The 22,204-nt window shown below is 41.0% G+C and overlaps 1 protein-coding gene across 28 annotated transcripts in view; it reads left to right on the top strand.

Moving 5' to 3' along the window:
• trol (terribly reduced optic lobes) overlaps positions 1 to 22,204 on the top strand; it is a 125,502-nt gene that overhangs the window by 26,338 nt on the left and 76,960 nt on the right. For 27 of the 28 annotated variants that reach the window (XM_070210887.1, XM_070210946.1, XM_070210934.1 and 24 more), the window contains exons 3-8: positions 14,396 to 14,741; positions 14,812 to 14,986; positions 15,630 to 15,793; positions 16,053 to 16,928; positions 17,887 to 18,075; positions 18,974 to 19,291. In XM_070210887.1, coding sequence (XP_070066988.1) covers positions 14,396 to 14,741; positions 14,812 to 14,986; positions 15,630 to 15,793; positions 16,053 to 16,928; positions 17,887 to 18,075; positions 18,974 to 19,291 — 2,068 coding nt within the window. The remainder of the gene's footprint in view (positions 1 to 14,395; positions 14,742 to 14,811; positions 14,987 to 15,629; positions 15,794 to 16,052; positions 16,929 to 17,886; positions 18,076 to 18,973; positions 19,292 to 22,204) is intronic. The other variant, XM_070210940.1, reaches the window with a different exon arrangement.

Below are 22,204 nucleotides of genomic sequence, written 5' to 3'. Positions count from 1 at the left end.
GAATATGAATTTGAATATGAGTATGAGTATGAGTATGAGTATGAATATGAATATGAATATGAATATGAGTATGAGTATCAGTATGAATATGAATATGAATATGGGTATGAATATGAATATGAATATTAATATGAATATGAATATGAATATGAATATGAATATGAATATGAATATGAATATGAATATGAATATGAATATGAATATGAATATGAATATGAATATGAATATGAATATGAATATGAATATGAATATGAATATGAATATGAATATGAATATAAATATGAATATGAATATGAATATGCATATGCAGGTGCATATGAACGATTTTAAAAGCCAAACTCGCCCAACAGTACTTTTACAGTCTGGCAGCATGCAAGCTGTTAAGTTGGCTGCGCCTGCAAACATCCTTTTAACTGGCAGATATTCGAAGGAATCATGCAACTTTATACTGTGCTTTGTGTGTGGCAACATTTGATTTATTGTGATTGCACAGTTCATTTAGCATCATTCACTGACATTCAAATGTCCAATTCGCAATATATTTATTATTGTTGTTGTTGCCACATGATAGCTCTGCAGCTGGTTAAACTGCAGCTGCTGCCGCTGCCGCTGCTGGCTTCGGCCCAAAAGTGCGGAGTTGCTGTGGTTACAAGGTCGTCTGTCTGGCGTTTGGGGCGGCCGCAAAAGGGTTAAAAGGTCAGATTGCTAATTGCGCCGCAGACGCAACGCCCGGCAGCAGTAACAATAGCAGCCAGCAGCTGGCAGCAGCAGGTAACATCAGGTAACTGCTGCTGCTGCTGCTGCTGCTGCTGCTGCCTGTTGGCAACGGGTCTCGGCCCAACTTGCCAAAGTTTGACAAATTAAAAGTGAAGCACGCTCGCCCGCAAAATTGTTTCACGGCAGCCTTTCAACAGCTCTCACATTTAGCTATACACATATATTTATATGCATATACATATATAAATAGATATACGTATATAGTTTCGTCCTCTTATTGTTGTTGTTGTTGTTGTTGTTGTTGCTGCTGTCTTAGCTGCTCCTCTTGATTGTTGTTGTTGGTCAAATTAAATTTTTGATAATTTACGTGGAGCACGCGCCAGCACAAACTCTGATTCTGACTCTGGCCCCGACTCTGGTCTTGTATGTATTTTATATAATTTTTTTTTTTTTTTTTTTTTGGTGAAGGGATGGAGGCGGGTAAATTTACCACTAATTGAGCTCAGATTTCAGGGCAGCCTTAATCGCAACGGACTCATCAGAGGTCTCGGAGCTAAGCCAAGCCGTGCGGTCGAGCCGAGTTGAGCCTGCAACTTGTGGCGCCTTATTAGGCCAGCACAGCACAGCACAGAGCGTCGCATACACTATTCATTTGGCAGCTATCAAAATACGCGTTAATCAGATGACAAACACGCGTTTGCTTCTGTTTCCTCCTTTAGCCGGAAACCATGCCTGGCAAATGATTTATTGATGAACTTTTTTGTTTATTGCCCGATCTATGTATATGCAAATTGCAGGGCAACAAATTGTGTGTACAGCCCAAGACATTGGCTGCATTGACGGATAGTTGAAAACAAACTCGGCTGTTACTTTATCGAGAATCAGTCGCGGTTGTAAGTTGTTGAAAGAGGTTCGCTTCATATATTTCCAATATACACAAAAATATGTCCTGCAGTTAAGAGAACTTATTTTTCACAAATCAAACTTGTTTCACCTTCAAGTACGGACACTCATAAATATAGATCTCGATCATATGGATAAGCTCCTAAATCCGTATATTCTTGATAGAATTCGCGGCTTTAGCTGTTGCTGTGCGCTTCTTCTTCCTGTTCGGCGCTGCCAACTCGGCGCAAAGTGCATAGCTGATTTTTTTTTGCTTGGCTCTTTAGATGCTGCTGGCCTGAAGTCATTTCTATAAATATGTATGCAACAACTGAAACATAGGAATGCAACATTTATAGCAATGCCACACGCACACACACACACGCACACACGCACACACACGCACAACACGTGGCGAATAAGCTGAGCAGCTGCCATAAAAAGGCTGAAACGTAGAGACATTAAAATGCCAAAACGAAACGACTGAGCACCGACAATACGATTATTACAGAGTACAGCAAATGCTTACAAAAAAAAAAAAAAAAAAAACTAAAGAAGAAGAGGAAAAATACGCTACATTAAAACTGCGCATAAAACTTAGCAACAATAAATTGCGCCAAAATACCGCGAAAACCCTCAAAAAAAAAAAAAGTGAAAAATATGAAAAGCATAAAGATCATCATAATAATTAAGGCTAAAAACGTGTAAAAAGTTCGTCAGCTTGCGTTCAAGTATCAAATTGCCTAAGCACACACACACACACAGGTCGACATAAATGATCTACTAAACGGAAAATTGCTCGAATGTTGGCTCTGTTTTAGCTGGAAACTGAGCTCTGAGCCGTAGTTCAGTCGTGTCATGACATCACAACTCTAAATTTAATGCTCTCAGCCAAAAGGTTGCAGCTCAAAGTACTCAAAGTGCTCGACTGGCAGTTACCCAGCATTAAAATGTGCTTCAGTGTGTTGAATTTCACAGGAAATCTAAAATTAAACTCCAAAATCGCCAGCCGCTGCCTGTTGCTGCTTGTACATTTAAGCCATTTTATGACCAACATAAACATACGTTCAGGCTTAAGTTTTTATGACATATACGGCATATGCATGTGATTGTAGAACGCATGCCGCATGCATGAATTTGGCAAGCAAAAACTCAATTTTGTCTCTTTGCATGCTCGTTCCTTTTTTCAAAAATTAGCCAAACTCATGTCACGAAAAAATCATGCTCTAGGCATGCCAAATACATGAAAACTGAAGGCAACATTTCACTTGCTGCTGATTTTTGTGCTTACGCTGCAGCGAAAATGTAAAAAGTATTGCCTGGCCATTTTCTTGTTATTTCACATTTACAGGGTATATATTTTTGGTTGCATGCAAATGCAAAACATTTTCATTTCTTTAATCGAATCTTTTGCAGCAAATTGTCAGCTAATTGGCCACATTAATTATGCACAATTGCCCAAAGGCAGGGGGGGGGTGGGCAAGTAGCTAATGCTCAATTACAAATTGGCTGCAGGAGCCACTTCCACCCCCTCCCACCCCCGCGCCGTCACCCAGTCGCATCAGAAAACTACTTAATGCAGACAAATGACAAGGCATAACGTTGCCACCTGGCAGCAGCACAGGCTGTGTGGCAGCGCTGTGCGGCACGTAGCGTCTAAGTGCCACAAATTACGCACGCAAATTGGCTTTGTTATGGCAGGCAGGCAGCTTGCCACGCCCCCGCCCCACGCCCCCTCGACTACCTGGCTGCGTGTTGGTTTCTTTTATGCGCTTCATATGCACATCACTCAATAGTTGGCACTTGCCACTTGCCACAGCTGTGTTGCAACGCAACTGGTCAGCCAGCGGCAGCCAAAAATTTGCCCATTAAACGTGGCTTAGTTGATCAAAAAGTGTGCCGGGCGCCAGGCATTGGGCCACTTGCTGCAGCTGACAACTTAATATGTGGCACGAACAAAGTGACACCCGCGCTCTGGAGCCGCACACGCGCCACAGTTGCCAAAAACCCAAACGCAACCCCAACCCCTCAACTCCAGCGCCCAACCCCATGATGTTGCCACCAAAACGTGGAGCCACGTCAAAAGTCTGCCGACAACTTAAAGGCGTTAATGGTCGTTTGTTTTATGAGAAATTGCCAAAACGTGAGCGGCATGCCCAAACGCGCTCTCTCTCTTTCTGTGTGTGTGTGTGTGTGTGTGTGTGTGTGATATGTTGTGGCAGAGGCCAGTGCTTGCCACAACAGGCCGCTCGATGCCGTCAACGTCGTCAAAGTCTCTCTGCGTGGCAAGCTCTACAAAAATCTGATGCTGTTGGCGGCGACGACGACGACTTTGTTAAAACATCAAAGCGCCCAGGATCAACAGTCGACGGGCGTGATGGCATTTCTTTTTTTTTTTTTTGTCCTTTTCTCTACTTTTCCTGTTATCATTGTTGCTCTGCCAATACCCTGTAGTCATAAAGTGTGCCAAAAGGGTTAACATGGATGTCGACTTAAGTTTCGTCTTTTAACAACTGTGAAAACAGCCTTCAGTTCGCAGCATGCTTTCAAGTTTTCAAGGTGTTTTCAATAAGCCTGCATTCATGTTGAAAATATCAAATTGGATTTGAACCAGCGACCGCACGCTTGCTAGTTCGACGCTCAGACAAGCAGGCTGATAGAACAATCAGTTAGTCAGGACAAACTCTTTTTGCAGCTTCGGTTTTTGTTGATCCAACTAACCCTGCTCAAGGTTTGGCTTGTGGTAAATAAAGCCCTTCACAGGGATTCGATCCTTTTGCCTGCTCGCTAGCTCAGACATTCCGAATGAATTTTTGCTACTCGCTCGGCTCTTGATAACATCTCTTTATATTCCAAGTAGTTATTGGCGAATATAGTTTTCTTGATGTTTCATCAAAATGTTCTGCCTAGGGCAACATACAGGGTATTGACTAGACGCGCTGCTTCTGCCTTGGATCCCTGTTTCCACTGTTAACCAAAAACTGTGGCGACGTGCTCTACGCCCAGACCCTCCAGCGGCTGTTGGAGGGTCGCACAACATTTAAATAAGTTGCATATTGTAGCCACTATGTAGATACATCTAAAGCATATATATATATGTACATGTGTGTGTGTGTGTGTGTGTAAACATGTAAACAAGACAGATTTATTTAGTGCTCAAAACAATGATATACCCTAACAATGACAACGTCAGCAATTGCGACAGCCTCAGCCTCAGCTTCAGTTTGAACTTTGGCATTGTCGCGTTTCCCATGCAAAACGCTTCAAACCCATTTAAAATCTCTGCCTGATTCGCATGCAGGTGTCACATCTCTAACTATGTGTGTGCCTGTATGTGTGTGTGTGTGTGTTTGTGTGTGGGAGCATGCACCACATATTTTTCAATATAAATATATCTACATAATATTCTAGACTAGATAACCTTCCATTTGCGTTGTTTGCTTTTGCCTATTGTAACATGGAATTTAATTTCCTGCCATTGTTTGTGCTCAGCGGGTCGCAGGTGGAAACCGGGCTCCCGTTCAGCTCGGTCCGGTAAGCCGCAGGGTCCAGTAAATGGATCGCAAATTACCTGACACAAGTCATTTGCCAGACAGAGATTGGGGTGGGCGATATCGAGCTAAGTAGCTAACGTGAGAAGTTTTCTGTTGCGGCACAAGGCACAATCGAATAAGAAAATATGATTTAATAATGAACTGTTGGTCTGTAACCTTTTGTTAATTGTTCTAACTATTTAAACTGAGAGGACAGCAAAACAAAGCGAGACTAGACCGGAGCTGTGAACTACAAAATAAGGCTCAAACCTATCTTATATCGTATAACACAAAGAGCTGCATTAATTGGGGGCTCTGGAATAAAGCCCTAATTGTTCCCTTTATTGCTAAAAAGCCCAATGTGAAGACAAAGGTTTGGCAGTATCTGCAGGGTGTTATCTCTAGAATAGAGTCGTAAAGAGTTGTGGCTGTTGGGAAGTACCCATGAAAGCCCAAAGGGAGCACCCAAAGGTTGCTATCTATGGGGTAAAACCCAAAGAGTAGGACTAAAAGGTTGGCATTTATAGGAAAGGTGCTAAAGGCTAGTAGCTACAGGGTGCAAAGGCAAAATATCTCTAATACTGGCTGTTAAATTTCCTATTAACTGATTATGGATCTGTATTAAAAACTTAATGTTCAATTTAGTTGGCAAGCACTCATTGATTTCGCCACTAATTCGCCATTGCCAGAAGTTAAACTAATAACTGCAATCAGATCAATCAATTTTAAATGGCAACAGTGCTAAATGCAATTGAACTCGACTTAAATGGTAATTTATGCCTGATCCGATTAGGCACAAGCTCTGGCTTAAAACGCTTTGCAGGGCATTCCAGCAAACGGCAGAGCTGCAGGCAAAACGCGAAATGGAACGTGGGTGGGTGTAGGAAATATAAAAAATAATTAAATCAAAGCAATTGAAAAAAATGCACAGTTTAATTAAAGTCAAATTGCAATAGATATGGGCATATAAAAAACACACACACACAAACACAAGCGCGCAAATTAAGTAGCAGCATCTTCTTAGGTCTAAATATTTCCTGCTGCGTTGACCTGGCAACGTTTCAGCCCAGCTCAGCCCAGCTTGGCTCTGCTCGACTCAGCTCAACGTCCACTTGCAATTCCAGGTCGAGATATAGCCTCACGCCTTCAGTTTTAGATTCAAATTTCAGCTATTTAGTTTATCCATTTGTTTTTATCTCTTTAGTTTTGTTTAGATTTTCATTGCAGTCATCTTTTTTAGCTATGCGCGGCGGCTGATGAAGATTGACGCGCTGCACTTAAATCGCGTAATCTTTTTACCGAGGCGTCAATTGCTTTGCACTTGCTCCAAAGACCCAAATACTTGCCACTGCACTTGATATGCTTTAAAGCGCAGCCCACCCATTGAAAATGCGCCTAGATGGGGCATATTATTTATGCGCACTGCATGTAACAGGCACAAGGAAGCAACCCCAACCACTTAAATTGATTGGCTTACACTATGCCGCCATGCCAACCTTCCATCTGTCTGCCTCAGTTAGTGCAATAGCTAGGGATTTCAGTTTTTAAATACATATTCTTTATCATATTTTTAAATTGAAATAACAATTAATTGCTTATCGATATCTGTTGTTATTAACAGCAAAATAGCAATTAACTACTTATCGATATGCACTCTCTATTTCATCGAAGCAACCATTAATTGTTTATCGATAGCTAGCCTTATTTTCTTCATATCAATATATATATTGATTTAAAGACTTGGTTTTCCATTTTAGACTTAGAAAGGTAGAGACTTCAGTTTTTGAATACATATTCCCGCCTATCAAACGCGTAATAACAATTAATTGTTTATCGATATCGATTGATTGTCTATCGATAGCAACTCTTATTTTACAGCTTATCGATACATCTTTGAAGCCCTGGTATCCATTTTTAATTATCTTCCACAGTACCTACAAAAGCTGAACTATAGTTTTATAATACATACTCTCGCCAATTAACAATTAATTGTTTATCGATAGCTTCCCTCATTTTCATCTAATCAATAAATATCGATTTGAAGAAAACCCAGCTTTCTTTGTTTGACTATGTATCACAATATATAATCGTATTTTCACCAACACAACAATTAATTGTTAAATGATTTCTTCTCTTATTTTCAAAACAAAACAAATATGTTTGTTTATCGATATCTACTGCTATATTCATAAAAATAACAACGAATTGTTTATCGATATGTTCTCTTAACTTGTTCTGAATAGAAGCTAGTTGCTCTTCAATACACATTCGTATTGTCATCGAATCTAATAATTGACCGATAAATATCGTTTGGTCTGCCAGGCCTGGTTATTGATACGTTCCCCCTTTCCAGAGGAAAGAGAAAGACTTGCATTCAAGAGAATTGAAAGCTGTGCGCCGGCTACTGGGTATCTGCCAGTCGAGCACTTGCGATATAATTACGCTTACTCCTTCTCCCTCTCTCGCTCTCTCTGTCTCTTTCTCTCTCTCTCTCTCTCTCTCTCTCTCTCGCTCGCTCTCTCACACACACACAGCAAATACTTGCGGGTCAACGCGTCGTATGCGCAACGTGCCACGTGCAAGGCACAGGAGCAGCCACAGCCGCAACAACAACAATAACAACAAAAACAAAAACAACCCGCAACAACAACAACAACAACAACAACAAATAACTGACAGTTGGTCCGTTCGCCATTTGCCATTTGGCAATTACCTTGACGTTAGTTTTTAATCAAATTTTCACATGTTTTTCCCCCGTTACTTATAATTATGGCCTACAGCAGAAAAGTCGAAAATTTGTGGCAGACTGCCTGCATGTGTAAGTGTGTGTGTGTGTGTGTGTGTGTGTGTAAGTGTGTGTGTTAATGTTTCAGAGTCAGTCAGTCGGTCGGCGCATAAGTTTTTCCTCGTCTTTTTTTTTTTGACTTTTGCAATCGATTTCGCTCGCAATTGTCTGGCGAAAAGCGATTTTCACATTTTGACTACATGCGAATAGATGAAAATAAATTGCCAGCACACACATGTGCCGCACAATTTATGAGTTGACAGAAGGGCGGCGAGGGGAGGTGGTTGGTAAGAGGGTTGGTGCGGGTGGTTGGTTGGCATTTATGGGCATTGTAGTTTTTTCTAGGCATACCCTGTAAGCACACCCAAACAGGGTATCAATACATGCACTCCGTTCAATGATTAAGCTAATGCTCAACAAATTCTAACACGGGAAATAAGTTTATATATATATTTATTTATGAAGCATAAAAAGTTGGAAACTGATTGTGATTTCAGCCCATGTGAACTCGGCGAACGTCTGAGTTTGAGCCTGCAAATTTTGTATACAGAAATTTTCGGTCAACTTTTGCATACTTTTTCCACTTATTTTGAGTATTTAAATTAGCCTTAAATCATATTTTATTATTTTATAATTCCTTTTTATTAAAGTTGAGAAAAAGTTTGGCTTTTCGTTAAATTAAGTTTTTCGATTTTGCATTCTCAAAGTTTCAGAAACATTTCTCCTAGTCCGTCCTTAAGTTTGCTTAGCTTTGACTTGGTCAGGTTAAGTTAAGTTAAATTAGGTTGGGCTTAGCTTAGATTTGGTTTTGCGTAGGTTGGGTTAATGTCTAAAGTTGTGCATATATTCTAGATTTTTAGAGTATGCCGAATGTCTAGATTATGATTTCGTTTGACCCTCAGTTTGGGTACAGAGCATTCGCTGGTCGAGCAGACTTCCTTGGAGTTTTCCACTTTTGTTTTCTTTAACTTTTTGTTATTTTTTTTTATCGAAATTTTACAGTATTTGCAGGAAATGAGCGAAAATCATTGTCTATGTGGGGTCCGGCCTAATTTGCCAGCCAAGTCTCATTGCATTCTTTTATTTATTTGGTTTTTTTTTTTGGATGAAGACTGGGGAGGGCTTTACTTTGTGCTGCCCATTTGCGGCTTCGGGTTCAATGAACGCGTCGAGACAAGGCTTTCGCTTGAAGGTTGAATAGAGGAGGAGGAGGAGAATGAGGAGATTGGGAGGCGTGGGCGGGTTAATTGTAGTATGACAGGCTTTTCAGCCTTGATGACTCTGCACCTGCACTTTGTTATTTGTGTCAGCAACAAGTTAACTCGTCCCTCCCACTCCCCCCTTCCTTTGCTGCGCAAGCCGTCAAGCTGCTGCCGGCACATGGTTGCATTGTTTTTGACAATTGGTTCAAGGACATTATCGCTCATCTCGACACATGTTTGCCGTCCGTCTAATTGTGCAAATAATTTGTGCGCTGAAATGCTTGTTGTTTGTTTAACGCGGCGTATGCGTAATATTCCAATGCAACGCGCTGCGTGGGCGGCCCGTTGGCCGCCGTGCGTGCGTGCCGCGCCGGCACAGTTTGACAGGCATTGCTCTAGGCATGCGGTTCGTGTGGCTCAGCAGCTAAATAACAAGAAAATAAACACAGCGCATTCTGTGCCAATTTGTAAGCCACATGCAACAATTATGCATAAATCATTGCAATATTTGGTCTATTCATTAGCTTTCCAACAATCAACAAAGTGACCATGGAGGACGCCTGCTTAATGTAGTACAAGTGAATTTTGGTATTTAATAGGCCAAATTTTGATGAAATAATGCTTCAAACAAGTTGAAGAGTTGAAGAGTTGCTCAAATTTATTGATAGCATCGATAGCTCTTTAGTACATGAATTTTTATTCAAATTGAGTCTGGGAATTTAATTAGCCCTGGCTGTACTTAGGCCTAAGCTGGGAAAAGCTTAGCAAACATTGAAAGTGACTTTCGGCTTGGCTCATTAGTAGCCCAAGATTATAGATAGCCTATATTTAGGTCTGGCGTATAGCTGGGACATTGAGAGCCACGGCTTCAAAAACTACTTCGTTGTACTCTACATTTTTCTGGTGCATAAAGCATAGATTTTCTTACAAACGTCGAGTTCGGGTGCTATCCGAGCTAGAGCAGCTCTAGTTTGTTTCAAATCATCGATAACTTTTTGCGTTTTCCTGAAATCGATTAGAAATCGTTATCGAAGCTAGTTTGTGGAGCAGATTTTGAGCTAGAGACGCCAAATTCGGCATGTAGACTCTTGTATAGCACGCACTTATTAAGCATGCTTCACTTTTTCGCTCCTTATGCTAAACAATCATTCTGCAGTTATTCAAGAAGGCATTTACTGCAATTTTTGGGCTTCTAGCCTCATTTTGTCTAGACCTGACTTAATCGAACCGTCTCTCCTTACTGTTCATGAGTGTATATGGCTAAAGGGCATGGGAATTTTAGGAGCGGGCATTTGAGTTGTTAAGCGTTGCCATTTGGGCATAATCAGGCTCCAATTGACACTCAAACACACGAACTTACGTACAACGACAACAGCAACAAGAAGCTGCAAACTTGGCAAAACACTAAACAAAAAGTTCAAAGACGCGACACGTGACTATGCAGTTTTATAAGCCCCCATCTACGCCGGCCCAATCAAAATGTTATCGATATGGCGGCCACAGCCCCTCCCCTCGCAATAAGTACTGCACGTAGAGTCTCCAATTTTTGGGGCCCAGACAATGTCGCAGACGCAGCGCAGACAACGCTAAAAGGCAATGAGAACAACAACAACAGCAATCGAACAACAAAAGCGAAAGGCATGAGAACCAGATAGAAGGGCTGTCTGCGGCACGCCGCAGATTAAATACACTTGTGGCACAGATATAGATATAGATATAGATATAGATATGGATATGGATATAGATATAGATATAGATATAGATATAGATATAGATATAGATATAGATATAGATATAGATATAGATATAGATATAGATATAGATATAGATATAGATATAGATATAGATATAGATATAGATATAGATATAGATATAGATATAGATATAGATATAGATATAGATATAGATATAGATATAGATATAGATATAGATATAGATATAGATAGATATAGATATATAGATATAGATATAGATATAGATATAGATATAGATATAGATATAGATATAGATATAGATATAGATATAGATATAGATAAAGATATATAAAGATATATAGATAAAGATATAGATTGCAAGACCTTTCCTGCTATGTGTTGCATATTTGATCATAAACTAGAAATACCCTCAGTTAGGGTATACAAATTACCAAACACAAAAGTTTGTTCAACTTTGTTGTTGTTGTTCTTAAGTTGCTTGTTTGTTTGTTTGTATTTTGTTGTTGTTGTTGTTTTTGTTTTCGTTTTCGATTTTATTTCGATTTTTGATTGATGAAATTTCAGCAGAATTTCAAGTGCTGCATTTCCGCCTTGTCTATTTTCGGTGCCCTGAGAATTTTCGTGCGTAGCTAATGCATTCACGTTTATGTGACATGAAAATGCAACAACCCCGCTCCCCCCAGCACATACTACCCCCTCCCCTCACCCGCACACAGACATACACACACGCACACACACACACCTTCTATCTCTGTCCGCTGCGCATTATCTTGTGCCACCTTATCGGCTTTTATCAATGAGCTCTGCGTGTGGCAGGGTTGTCGGCTGGAGGGTTGGTGGGGGCGGCTGCTTGGGGCAGCTGTTCAATGCACATTTGGCCCACATTTCATAAATTTCTCAGGCAGCACGACGCACAGTACACAGATATAAGATATAGGGGAATATATATAAATATATACTTAACAGCGCGTTGCTGACTTTAACAATTGCCGCAGCGATCTGGCAACGCCAGATCAGTTATGAGCGTTAAGTTGGCTGCGGCTCAATTTTAATTTTACTAATGAAAGTTAAGCTTGTTGCTAAAAAATATTGATATAATTTGCGTAATTTATTGCTTAATAAGAAAAGAAAAAAAAGAGAAGATAATTACCAAAAATATACCAGCACTATTACTTCGTATTATTTATAAAAAGATAATTATAATATGTTGGCAAACAAAAGTAAATTAAGTATTAAGTATTTTCGGGCAGAGCCCAACCATTCGCTAAGGAGACACTTTTGACCATATAACATAACATATTTTAATGTTACAGTTTAAAAGCCACTGATTCACTGGGTTTTAAAGCCATGTGCGCAGATATACGACTGAAAAAAATGAACTCAAGACTTTACAATCGCATTCCTGCAAATAGACCAGAACAGAGACTGGCCGAGGGGCGCTGTTATATATCTATATATCTCCCTGTTACACTTGGACTTATCACAATTGAAATATGGCAGGGTTGGCTCTGGGTGAAGGAAGATCCACCGCATATGGGCATAGATTATAGTCGAGCGAAAGAAAGAGAGAGAGAGAGAGAGAGAGAGGGGAGGGAATCGAAGAGAATTGACACTTGAATTTCAATTGGGCGTATAAAAATAACCAGCGCCCCCTTACCCTTCCCTTTGCCACACGCCCCTGGCCCTAGCTGCAACTTGTTGTACTCATAAATTGATCAAGCAAAGGAAAATTGTTGAAAAACATTTTCAAATATGGGTCACTGGGAAAATAATAATCGATGGGGCAGCGATTGAGATTCTTTGAAGGAAAAACAAACAAAATGCAACGGAAAATTGCAATTAAGCTACATATAAAAAAAAGGCACCTAAATCATAAAAAAATTACCAACAAAAAAATGTTCTCATATGCAGAAAAAATATGCCCAAAATAAAAAACTGTAAAGAATCTTAAACTGAAGAAAACTTTGTTTTTTAAGGTGGTTTTCTAAAATGTAAAAATAAAGAAAACCATTTTTTGAGTGCAGAAAACGAAAGTTTGACAAGCTCTGCTGCGCACAGTTTGGGCGTCATAAGGGATTGCAGAATCAGCGCCAAGGTCGCATTTATTCCTTTCAACGGCAAATATGGCTTTGCGATATGGATGAATTAAAGCTTTAGAACCAGCGACTGCCAATTCAACAGTTCTACTGATCAAAACTTACTCTGAAAAAAAAAAAAATATGTTCTCGCACACCGTTTGACAATCATTGCTCTGGGCTTACAGTTTTGCAGTCAACAGTCCGGGAAACAGTCAGACTCCTTTCCGACAGATTTAACTGCAAATAGAGTATACAACAGTCGGTTACAGTCCAGTGCTACGCACTTTATGACGGGTTTAATTGAGGAATCGAACAAATGCTTCTTCGATTGGGGCACAAATTGCGTAAATGCTTTTTATAGAAGTTCAAGTCATTGAATTCAGTTCCTCAAGAACAAGAAATGCGGCCAAATGGCATAAAACACACACACACACACACACGCACACACACATTACCCGTTTATAATCAGCAATAAAAATGATTAACCAAAAAAAAGTGAAGTGAACTAACTATTTATTTTTTATTTATTGCGAATATTTTCTGTGCTTCCGATTATATGAAATCTATGCTCAAACAAAATTAATTCATTCCAAGGCAACTTTTAGTCTTATCTCAAATGACTTTAACACATCTTTCCATTTTATGGGAAATGCAGCCTTGATTATCTTCGGTATTTAAAGTCCGATCTTTGTAACATTTTTGGGGCTTCAATAGGGGCTTTAGTTTTTTTTTTTGTTTTTTTCGCTTTTGTCAAGGACTCAGTTTAAATTAGCTGAAATGAGAAAGAAATATATAAAGTACATATTACTTAATATTATATATTATATAGCTTAAATAATTTTTCTTTATATTATATAAATACTTATTCCTAAATTTTGCCTTCTTCAACCTCAGCTTAATTCTACTTCGACAGTTTTTCAACATTTCAACTAGCCCCAGCGGCTAACAGGCAGTTAACAGTCGAGTTTTACAGCGTTGAGCTTTTGCCTGTTCAGCTTAACAGCGCGCGACGCTGTGTTGAGAAGCTCTCGCGCCCGGCAGTGCATGTCAAACTGTGAAAGCTCTGCTTTTAGCATGGAACGCGACCGACAAAGAGCTTGAAAGCTTTGACTTTTGTGTGCATCAAATTTGATGTGGGGAGCTTTCCAGGCCAACTCATATATATATATATATATGAGTATAATGTTATATATAGTATTCCATGCCCAAACAAAATCGCAGTAAATAATAGAGCTCTAGTTGAGTCAATAATTGTTTTAGTTGGGTTTCAAACCTTCTGTTGACTTTGCATATTTAATCTATTAAGGGGCTTTCAGTAAAATTTACGGCCAAAAAATTAAAGAGGTATTGTGATAACTTGTAGTAGGAGGTTCTTAATGCCTCCAAAAAATATTCTTATATATTCGAATTCACTTTGATGGACATTCTTTTCACATATCCTTTAACTTAAATATACTTATATGTTGAATGTTTGTAATTGCAGCAAATCTCAAGTCTCGATGACAATGACAACATGTTCTTCGATCTGGAGGATCAGACTCCGTTCACGGGGTCCGACAATCTGCAGCCGTATACGCCCCTCAGCGACGAGCCCGCCGTGGAGGGCAATTGGTTCCATCAGGGCGTGAGGCGTGTGCGTCGCGAGCTGAATCGGCTCTTTGGCGGCAACGATGTCCATCACAGGCAGAAGCGCGCCAAGAAGCCGGCCCTCAAGAAGCGTGCGGCCCTCACAAAACGACAGCAACGTCCGGTCAGTCACCGGAAACGGGCCTCCGACGATTACGAGAACGAGGTGGGCTCCGGCAACGATGGCCTGGAAACCGTACTATGTGAGTCTCAATCGAATTCAACAACTGCTAATCGTGGTCCGACTTCAATTATTATTTACGCACATTTCAGACCGCACACGATTCACCGTCAATGAGCCGTACGAGAACGACTTTAATGACAAGCGGAGCGAACAGTTTCTCAATCTGACCGAGGAGATTGGCCGGGGTTTGCGCGATCTCTTCCGGCGCACCTACGAGGGCGATGACGACGATGTCGATTTGCGCTCCACTCTGCTGCAAGTCGGGTAAGTCGATTGCCAGAGCTTCAAGTATGCTAGCATCCGGTGTGAATGACCGGGCGTTGTGTGAAATCTGCTCGATTTGAGAGAACTATTTAAGAAAGCATACAAACCAAGCTGGGCATCGAACTGCGAGCTATGCTTAAAAATGTCCATCTGAAAATCGATATTTATCGATTTCTTCACATATCGATTTGTGTACAAACTTGCTGTGCCCTTTGATAATAGATAGATTGTGTTTTTGAATTTGATTCCAAATGCATGTAAGAGGCTGAAACAGGTAGCTATAGATATTCTCGATCAGCATCCATTGTCGCGTCGATATATATCGATAAATATAAATCAGTTTTTTCCGATTGTCGAGCTCGGCAAATCTCAGAGTCGGAGAATTCTAATTGCGAACATAGCTCAAGTTCTGTTCAAATGATCGATAACTTGCTCCGTTACCATAAAATATATCGATAAATATCGATATCGAAATCAGACTTTTAGAGCACAATTCATAGCTTTTAGGCGCTTCACATATTGCATTTTGTATACGTATATGCTCGTATAGTACGAAATATTTCACATTTTGATTGAATCAATCGTTTTTGATTGAAGTAAGTCAAATAACTAATATCAATTTGCAATTGCGTTTATCGTTTAGCCCGACAAACGATCAGTACAAGAGCTATGTGATTGTCAATCTGGATATACCCACCGATGTGCTAGACTTCGAGAGCAAGCTGCGCCATCAGCTGCAGACATACAATCGGATTGGCAATCAGAGCGCCTCGCTGGACGATGATTTCTATTTCCGTCTGATATTGGGTAAGTTTCATTTTCACAATTTCTCCGTGTACTTATATCGAAATGCGAAACGATTCGAAAACGCTTTTGGTGTTGGAAAACGCCGATCTGTGCAAGCTTTCAGCTGTAGTATTGTAAGCTCCTGACTAAAAGCTTTTCGAGCTGCGCACAACACTGTAAATAAATACTTATGCGTACCTGTGGCTAAAAACTATTCAAATGCACTCACCCACACACACGCACACACACCTAACACACACACACACACACACACACACAGATGACCAGTGCAGCAGCCCGAGGGACTTTGACATCGACGAATTCATCTGCGAGAGCGGCGAAATTGAGAGCGTGCCCTGCACAAACACATGCAATCGTCAGCCCGATTGCGAAGATGGCTCCGATGAGAATGCGGAGATGTGTCGGCGTCGTTTGCTGCGCTATCCGAATCCCTATGCCAGGCCCAGTGTGCCGCTGGCCCCGGTCTATTCCGAGGAGGATGAGGATGCGGACGTTGATGTGGATGTCGATGAGGATGTTGATCTGTGCAATTCTGTTGATGAGCCGTTCACATGCAACAGCGGCCGTCCCTATCAGATCTATTGCAAAGATATTTGTAATGGCATTAACAATTGCGAAGATGGCTCCGATGAGCGTCCGGAACTGTGCGATCAGCGCAATCGAAAGAATTCGATAACAAATTCCACCGATTGCGAATCGGAAAACGATGATTTTCAGTGCGAGAGCGGCGACAAGCTGAGCACACCCTGCTACAATATATGCAATGGCCGTGCCGACTGCGACGATGCCTCCGATGAGAATCCCGAGCTGTGCGTCCGCCGCAGCGGCCAGCCTCTGCCTGTGCCTGTGCCCGTGCCCGTGCCCGTGCCGCAGGAGCCGACATCCACGCCTGTTGATAGCTCTAGCGTGCCGCATTTTGATCAATGCGATGGCAACAATGATTATTTCCAGTGCAATAGCGGCTATATAGCGAATATACCCTGCTATGATATTTGCAATGGGCGGGAGGATTGCGACGATGGTTCCGATGAGAACCCGGCTTTCTGCAGTGCACGCCAAGAGGTCAAGCACACCGAGATCTATTGCATTGGCGAGGGCGAGAATCAAGTGTGCCAGCTCACGCCCATCGATAAGGGTTTGTTTCCCCCCCTCCTCACTCTCTACTCTGTATCTCCCCTGTCTCTGTCAGTGCGCACGCTGTGTTTGGATTGGGGAATTTTGATAATGTTTAGTCTACAAATTTGTTGCACACTAACACAAACACACACACACACATACACACACACACGCTCACACGCGAAACCTTAACAAGATTTTTAAAGCACATTCAACTAATCTGAAAACAATTAACATAGCTGTAACTGCAAATGTTATTAACAGAGCGCTCTCTTTTCCTGTAAAAGCGTTGCTGCAAACCTCAGTTCTCGGCATATATACTTAATAAAGCACTTCTATAGGTTTGCAGCTCTGCTGAAAGTAAATAAACCCCAGTTGGCTATCGGACGCTCGATGACAATTTCAGTGACATGTCATCGAGCTTGTCCCTTAGCCAATTGCTTGACATGTCATTAAGTACGTCCTGTGTCACAATGCAGTCTGTTTAGCCTGGACTGAGATTAAAAGAGGAATCAACATTTTCATTAAAAAGAAGTTTCGCGATGCCAAAAGTGCAGACATGTCAGGCAGAGTGTCCTGCATGACAGCTGACACGACAAGACATCAAGAGAGTCCTGCATAAAAAGCTAGATGCAGGATTCTTGCAAATTTCCATTGGGTATTCTAAAAACTAAACATAAAAAAAACATATATACTAACGCCTAACTGTGTTCGCATTTGCTTGTTGCCTCCCCCCGCTCTCTCTCCCTCTCTCTCACTCGTGCTCCCACTATGTGTTGTCATCGTCGTCTATGTGTAGCTCATTCTCCCAGCTCCTTATTTTATATGTGCTTTGTTTTCTAACAATATTTTTGTTTAAAAGACTGCTAATTTGTTTTTTAACGTGCCTTCTTCGCACACACACACACACCTCTACACCTACACGCCCACACACACACACACACACCCACACCCGCACACACTTACACACAACTTAGATCCTAACGCCCCTGAAACGACCGAACCGACTGACGAGGAAGATGGCTCCGGAGAACCGGAATGCCGAGGTGATTCGACATTCTACTGCTACCGCAGCAACACTCGCGTCTGCGACGAGATGAGATGCGATGGCAAAAATAATTGTCCCCAAGGCGAAGATGAAGAGGATTGTACCGGGAACGTCGAGGGTAATGATCATCTTAGAAAAAAAAAAAAAAAACGAAAATAGGCTGTCAACTCAATCACATGTCATCAAGTCAAAAGCTCGCAAATTAGTCTCAATATAGACCTAGATGTAGTCAATCAATCAATCAATCTCCAAATACCTACGTTCATTAACTCTTATCACATATTATATAGTGTAAAATTCGATTTGAGTGTCGAAAAATGGGCCTAAAAATAGACCACTTTTCACTCAATCAATCAATCATAAAGTACGATTTTCAATTCAATCACATGTCATGATAACTAAAATTCAAGTTGAGAGTCGAAGAATCAGCCTTGACAAAGGCCTCTTTTCACTCAATCAATCAATCAATCTATTACGACAATCAACTTCAAATCAGAGTTAAAAGCCCGCACATCAGCCTTAAAATAAACGACGCTTCTTGCCATCAATCAATCAATCAATTATAAAACTTTCGTTATTCAATATTAAGTCAGAGTTTAGCGTCCACAAATTAGCTTTAAGGTAGAACATGTTTGATGCAATCAATCAATCAATCAACAACTCAATCAAAGACTATGATCGATTCTGTTACGTCAATCAATTTGAAATTAATCAATCAATCAATCAATAAAAAACTAACGTCAGTCAATCATACATTTGAATTGAGAGCCACGAATTCGGCCCAAACATAGACCAAGTTTCATTCAATCAGTTAATCAATCGATCAATCGCTTAGTTATACTTATATCACCAATTCGAGATTCGATTTATTTAAGGATCGATATTTTTTTTTATCGATCTCTCATCGTTCGTTCATTCGTTTTGTAAACTTTGTTTCATCAGCTATTTTAAGTCGATATGTTCATTTATTTATTTTCTTTGCATTCCTTTTGCTTTGCGCTTTTTGCCTTACTTAGTTTGCAAAGATGATGAATTCAAGTGCGACGATCGCTGCCTGCCGCTCTTTATGCGCTGCGATGGCCTGATACATTGTAACGATGAGACAGACGAGGCTGGTTGCCCCAATAAAGAGGAAAATGAGCCCGAACCCGAACCTGAACCCGAACAACGACCCGACCAGGAGCAAGATCAAGATCAAGATCGTGAACAAGATCAAGATCGTGAACAAGATCAAGATCGCGAACAAGATCGCGAACAAGATCGTGATCAAGATCAAGATCGCGGCCAAGATCGTCAGCCCGCACCCGAACCCGAACCCGAGCCCCAGCCACAGGGTGAGTTACAATTAATTATTTTTCTTATTTCAATTATTGCATTTTTGATTTTATTTTTTCATTTGATTGATTCACTCACGAATGCGCCATCAAAATTTGGTTTTATTTTCTTTACACTGAAGTAGTTTTCTTTATATCCAAACATATATATCCATATATATGTATATATATATATATTTATAGCTGGCAGTTTTGGGTTTCCATTGATTTGTTTTAATTATAATCATTTGCCCATTTATGTTTATGGTTTTCCATATTATTTTAATATACTTTTCTTTTTCTGTGTGATGTCAGCGGCGATCGCTGATCTCATGGGCATCTGGCCACGTGTCGCTATGTGGAGAATTCGCAATATTCAAATCGATTTTGTTCTATTTTTTCTTTCTTTCTGATTAACGAATTTGAAAATCGTTGTTGTAATTGAGAAATATTTAGCATAAACTACATCGAGCGGGGATAATTAAGAATAAAAATTATAGACCACTTATTCAGTAAATGGGAATTGATTTTTGTACGTGCCGCTTCGCTGCCAATTATGCGTAATTCTCTGTAAAACGAAAATAGTGTGCGGATATTATGTGGCACACATGTTGAGCTGCTAATCGTATCAGAAAGTACTTGCATATTCCGGTGCTAAAAACTTTGCTCCATTTGCACCGTTCACTAGAATTCGCAAAGGTGAGGCTTTTCGCATTACAGCGCTGAGATTATGGTTGGCGGAATGCGGAAATGAAACACTGTGGCGGTCCACAGGAATCTCAGCCGGCGTCATGGCATATCTAATACATATATGTGCGCCTCGCACGTCTGCCTGCCTTGTTTCATTGCCACCGTTCCACCAGGCAGCAAGTGAGAATAAAACAATCGCTATTGCCCTGAAGTGAAACAATGAGCTCTGCTCTCTGTTCTCCTTACAGTGTTTCATTGCCACTGTTCCACATTGTGTCATGGCTTGCTCCAATCAAATGACAATTGGCGGAATGCGTAAACATGCATGTCTGTGCGCCCTGCACGTCTCCCTGCCCTGTTTCATTGCCACTGTTCCACTCGGAGCAAGCAGGAATAAAACAATATCCAATTGTGCGATATGTTGAATTGAAACAATGAATTTAACTTTGCTTGAGTCAATGTTTCATTTCCATCGTTTCACTTGAAGTTGCACACGCCCGTAGTGTTTCATCCACACGTCTCTTTCAGCGGAACAGTTTACAACGAATTAACCGTATTAGTTCGCAACCAAACATAAGGCTTAACTCTTTGCTAATATGTTCCATTTCCAGTGTACCACTTAGAGTTCATTGCACATGCATTGTTCCATTGCCTGCAACGTTCCTCAACTTCTAAGCGCTGTCTCACTTGCCTCTTCCTAATGTTTCGTTCCATCAAATAATAAAGCAACGAATTTGCCCCGGCTTATGACCCTGACCCTCCTTCAAGCGCTTGCCGCATAAATTGTATATGCAAAAACAAAAAAAGAAACAAAAATGAAAACCCATTTCCCCCCCCCCCCCCCCCCCCCAAAAAAAAAAAGTGAAATTGCAATTGTTCCCCAAACGGGCCAACAGCCACGCCCACTTGCCGCAACACTCGCCTAATGAAACAACCCACGGACGGACCCCGGCAGCAGCTAAACCAAAATCCAAATCACAGTCGAACCATGCCCCTGTCCCCACCTCGCGCCCCCGAACCCTGCCCCAACCACATACACGCATGTGGATTACCATATCCATGAAATATGCCACAAATGCGAGCAAGTATATGCCACATGAAAAAAAAAACACACGAAAAGTGATTAAGAAGGGCCTGCGCGACTAGGTGATACCCTCGGTGTCTATAGTCCGATCTTCTGGATGGGCTTAAATATGACATACCTAAGAATCAAGTATATACCAAAGCGCTAGCGGCGTCCTTTGATAAAAGTTTTCTGTTTGAATGAGTCATCTAAAAAGTAAAATATATGTTATATTATTCCCAGACCAGCCAGCTCTTTTAATGCTCGAGTTATGCTCTATAAAAACCAGTCTTCGAATCGATTTTTATCGATATGCGGGAAATATATATGTCTTAATATTTGAAATGTCATGCACCTAGCTTAAATATAATATAGTATATACATTTTTTTCTGTGTGTTACATACGTTGGCACAGTAACAATATACCCTTTCTCTAGACAGTTGCAAATGGGTACAGGGTAAAAATAAAAACAGGCACTAGAGCAGCAATGCAAAAAGATGTTTTATAGAAGCTGCTTTTTGGGTGGCTTGTCCGGCTGTTGTCACCGTGCGGCTGAGTTGGGAGGGGCTGCGGGTGTGTATGTGTGTGTGTGTGTGTGTGTGTGTGTGTGTTAAGGGGGTTGGCGCATCGTCGTCGATTGTTGCGTCTGCAGCAAGGCAAGCAACAAAAACAATTTGCAACAGATTAAAATTACCCCTAAGCGTATTGTAAACTTAAATAATCCGCAGCACACAAGAGCAAAAATATTAAACAAAAACAACAACAACAACAACAACGACAAGCACTCCGAAGCAACACACACGCCCGCCCCTTCCCCCTTGCTCACCTACTCCTGTCGCTATCCACCCCGCGCCACCCGCAACGCCCACAAGTTGAAGTGAGCTTTTATTTAGCCGGGCGTCGCCGCTTTTACTACTCGGGGGCGTATTAAGTGCTGTCAACGAGATTAAATGCAATGTCAGAGGTCACAAAAAAGACTCGCACACACACACACACACACACACACACACACACACAGCGAGAGTGCGCCGTCCAAAGTTGTGTCCTTGTAAATTTAATGAATTTTCGACACTTGCCTTGTTGTTCCGAAGGGGTGGGGTTGGGGGTGGGCACTTTTATTTGGTGTGTGCAAACGAAATGAACTAAAAACTGAAACTGGCACGGGAACTGGAACTGGAAC

This window comes from Drosophila virilis, chromosome X (genome assembly GCF_030788295.1).
Source record: "Drosophila virilis strain 15010-1051.87 chromosome X, Dvir_AGI_RSII-ME, whole genome shotgun sequence".
NCBI lineage: Eukaryota > Metazoa > Arthropoda > Insecta > Diptera > Drosophilidae > Drosophila > Drosophila virilis.
The sequence above is the reverse complement of the archived record's forward strand: the minus strand, read 5'-3'. Positions and strand labels throughout refer to the sequence as shown.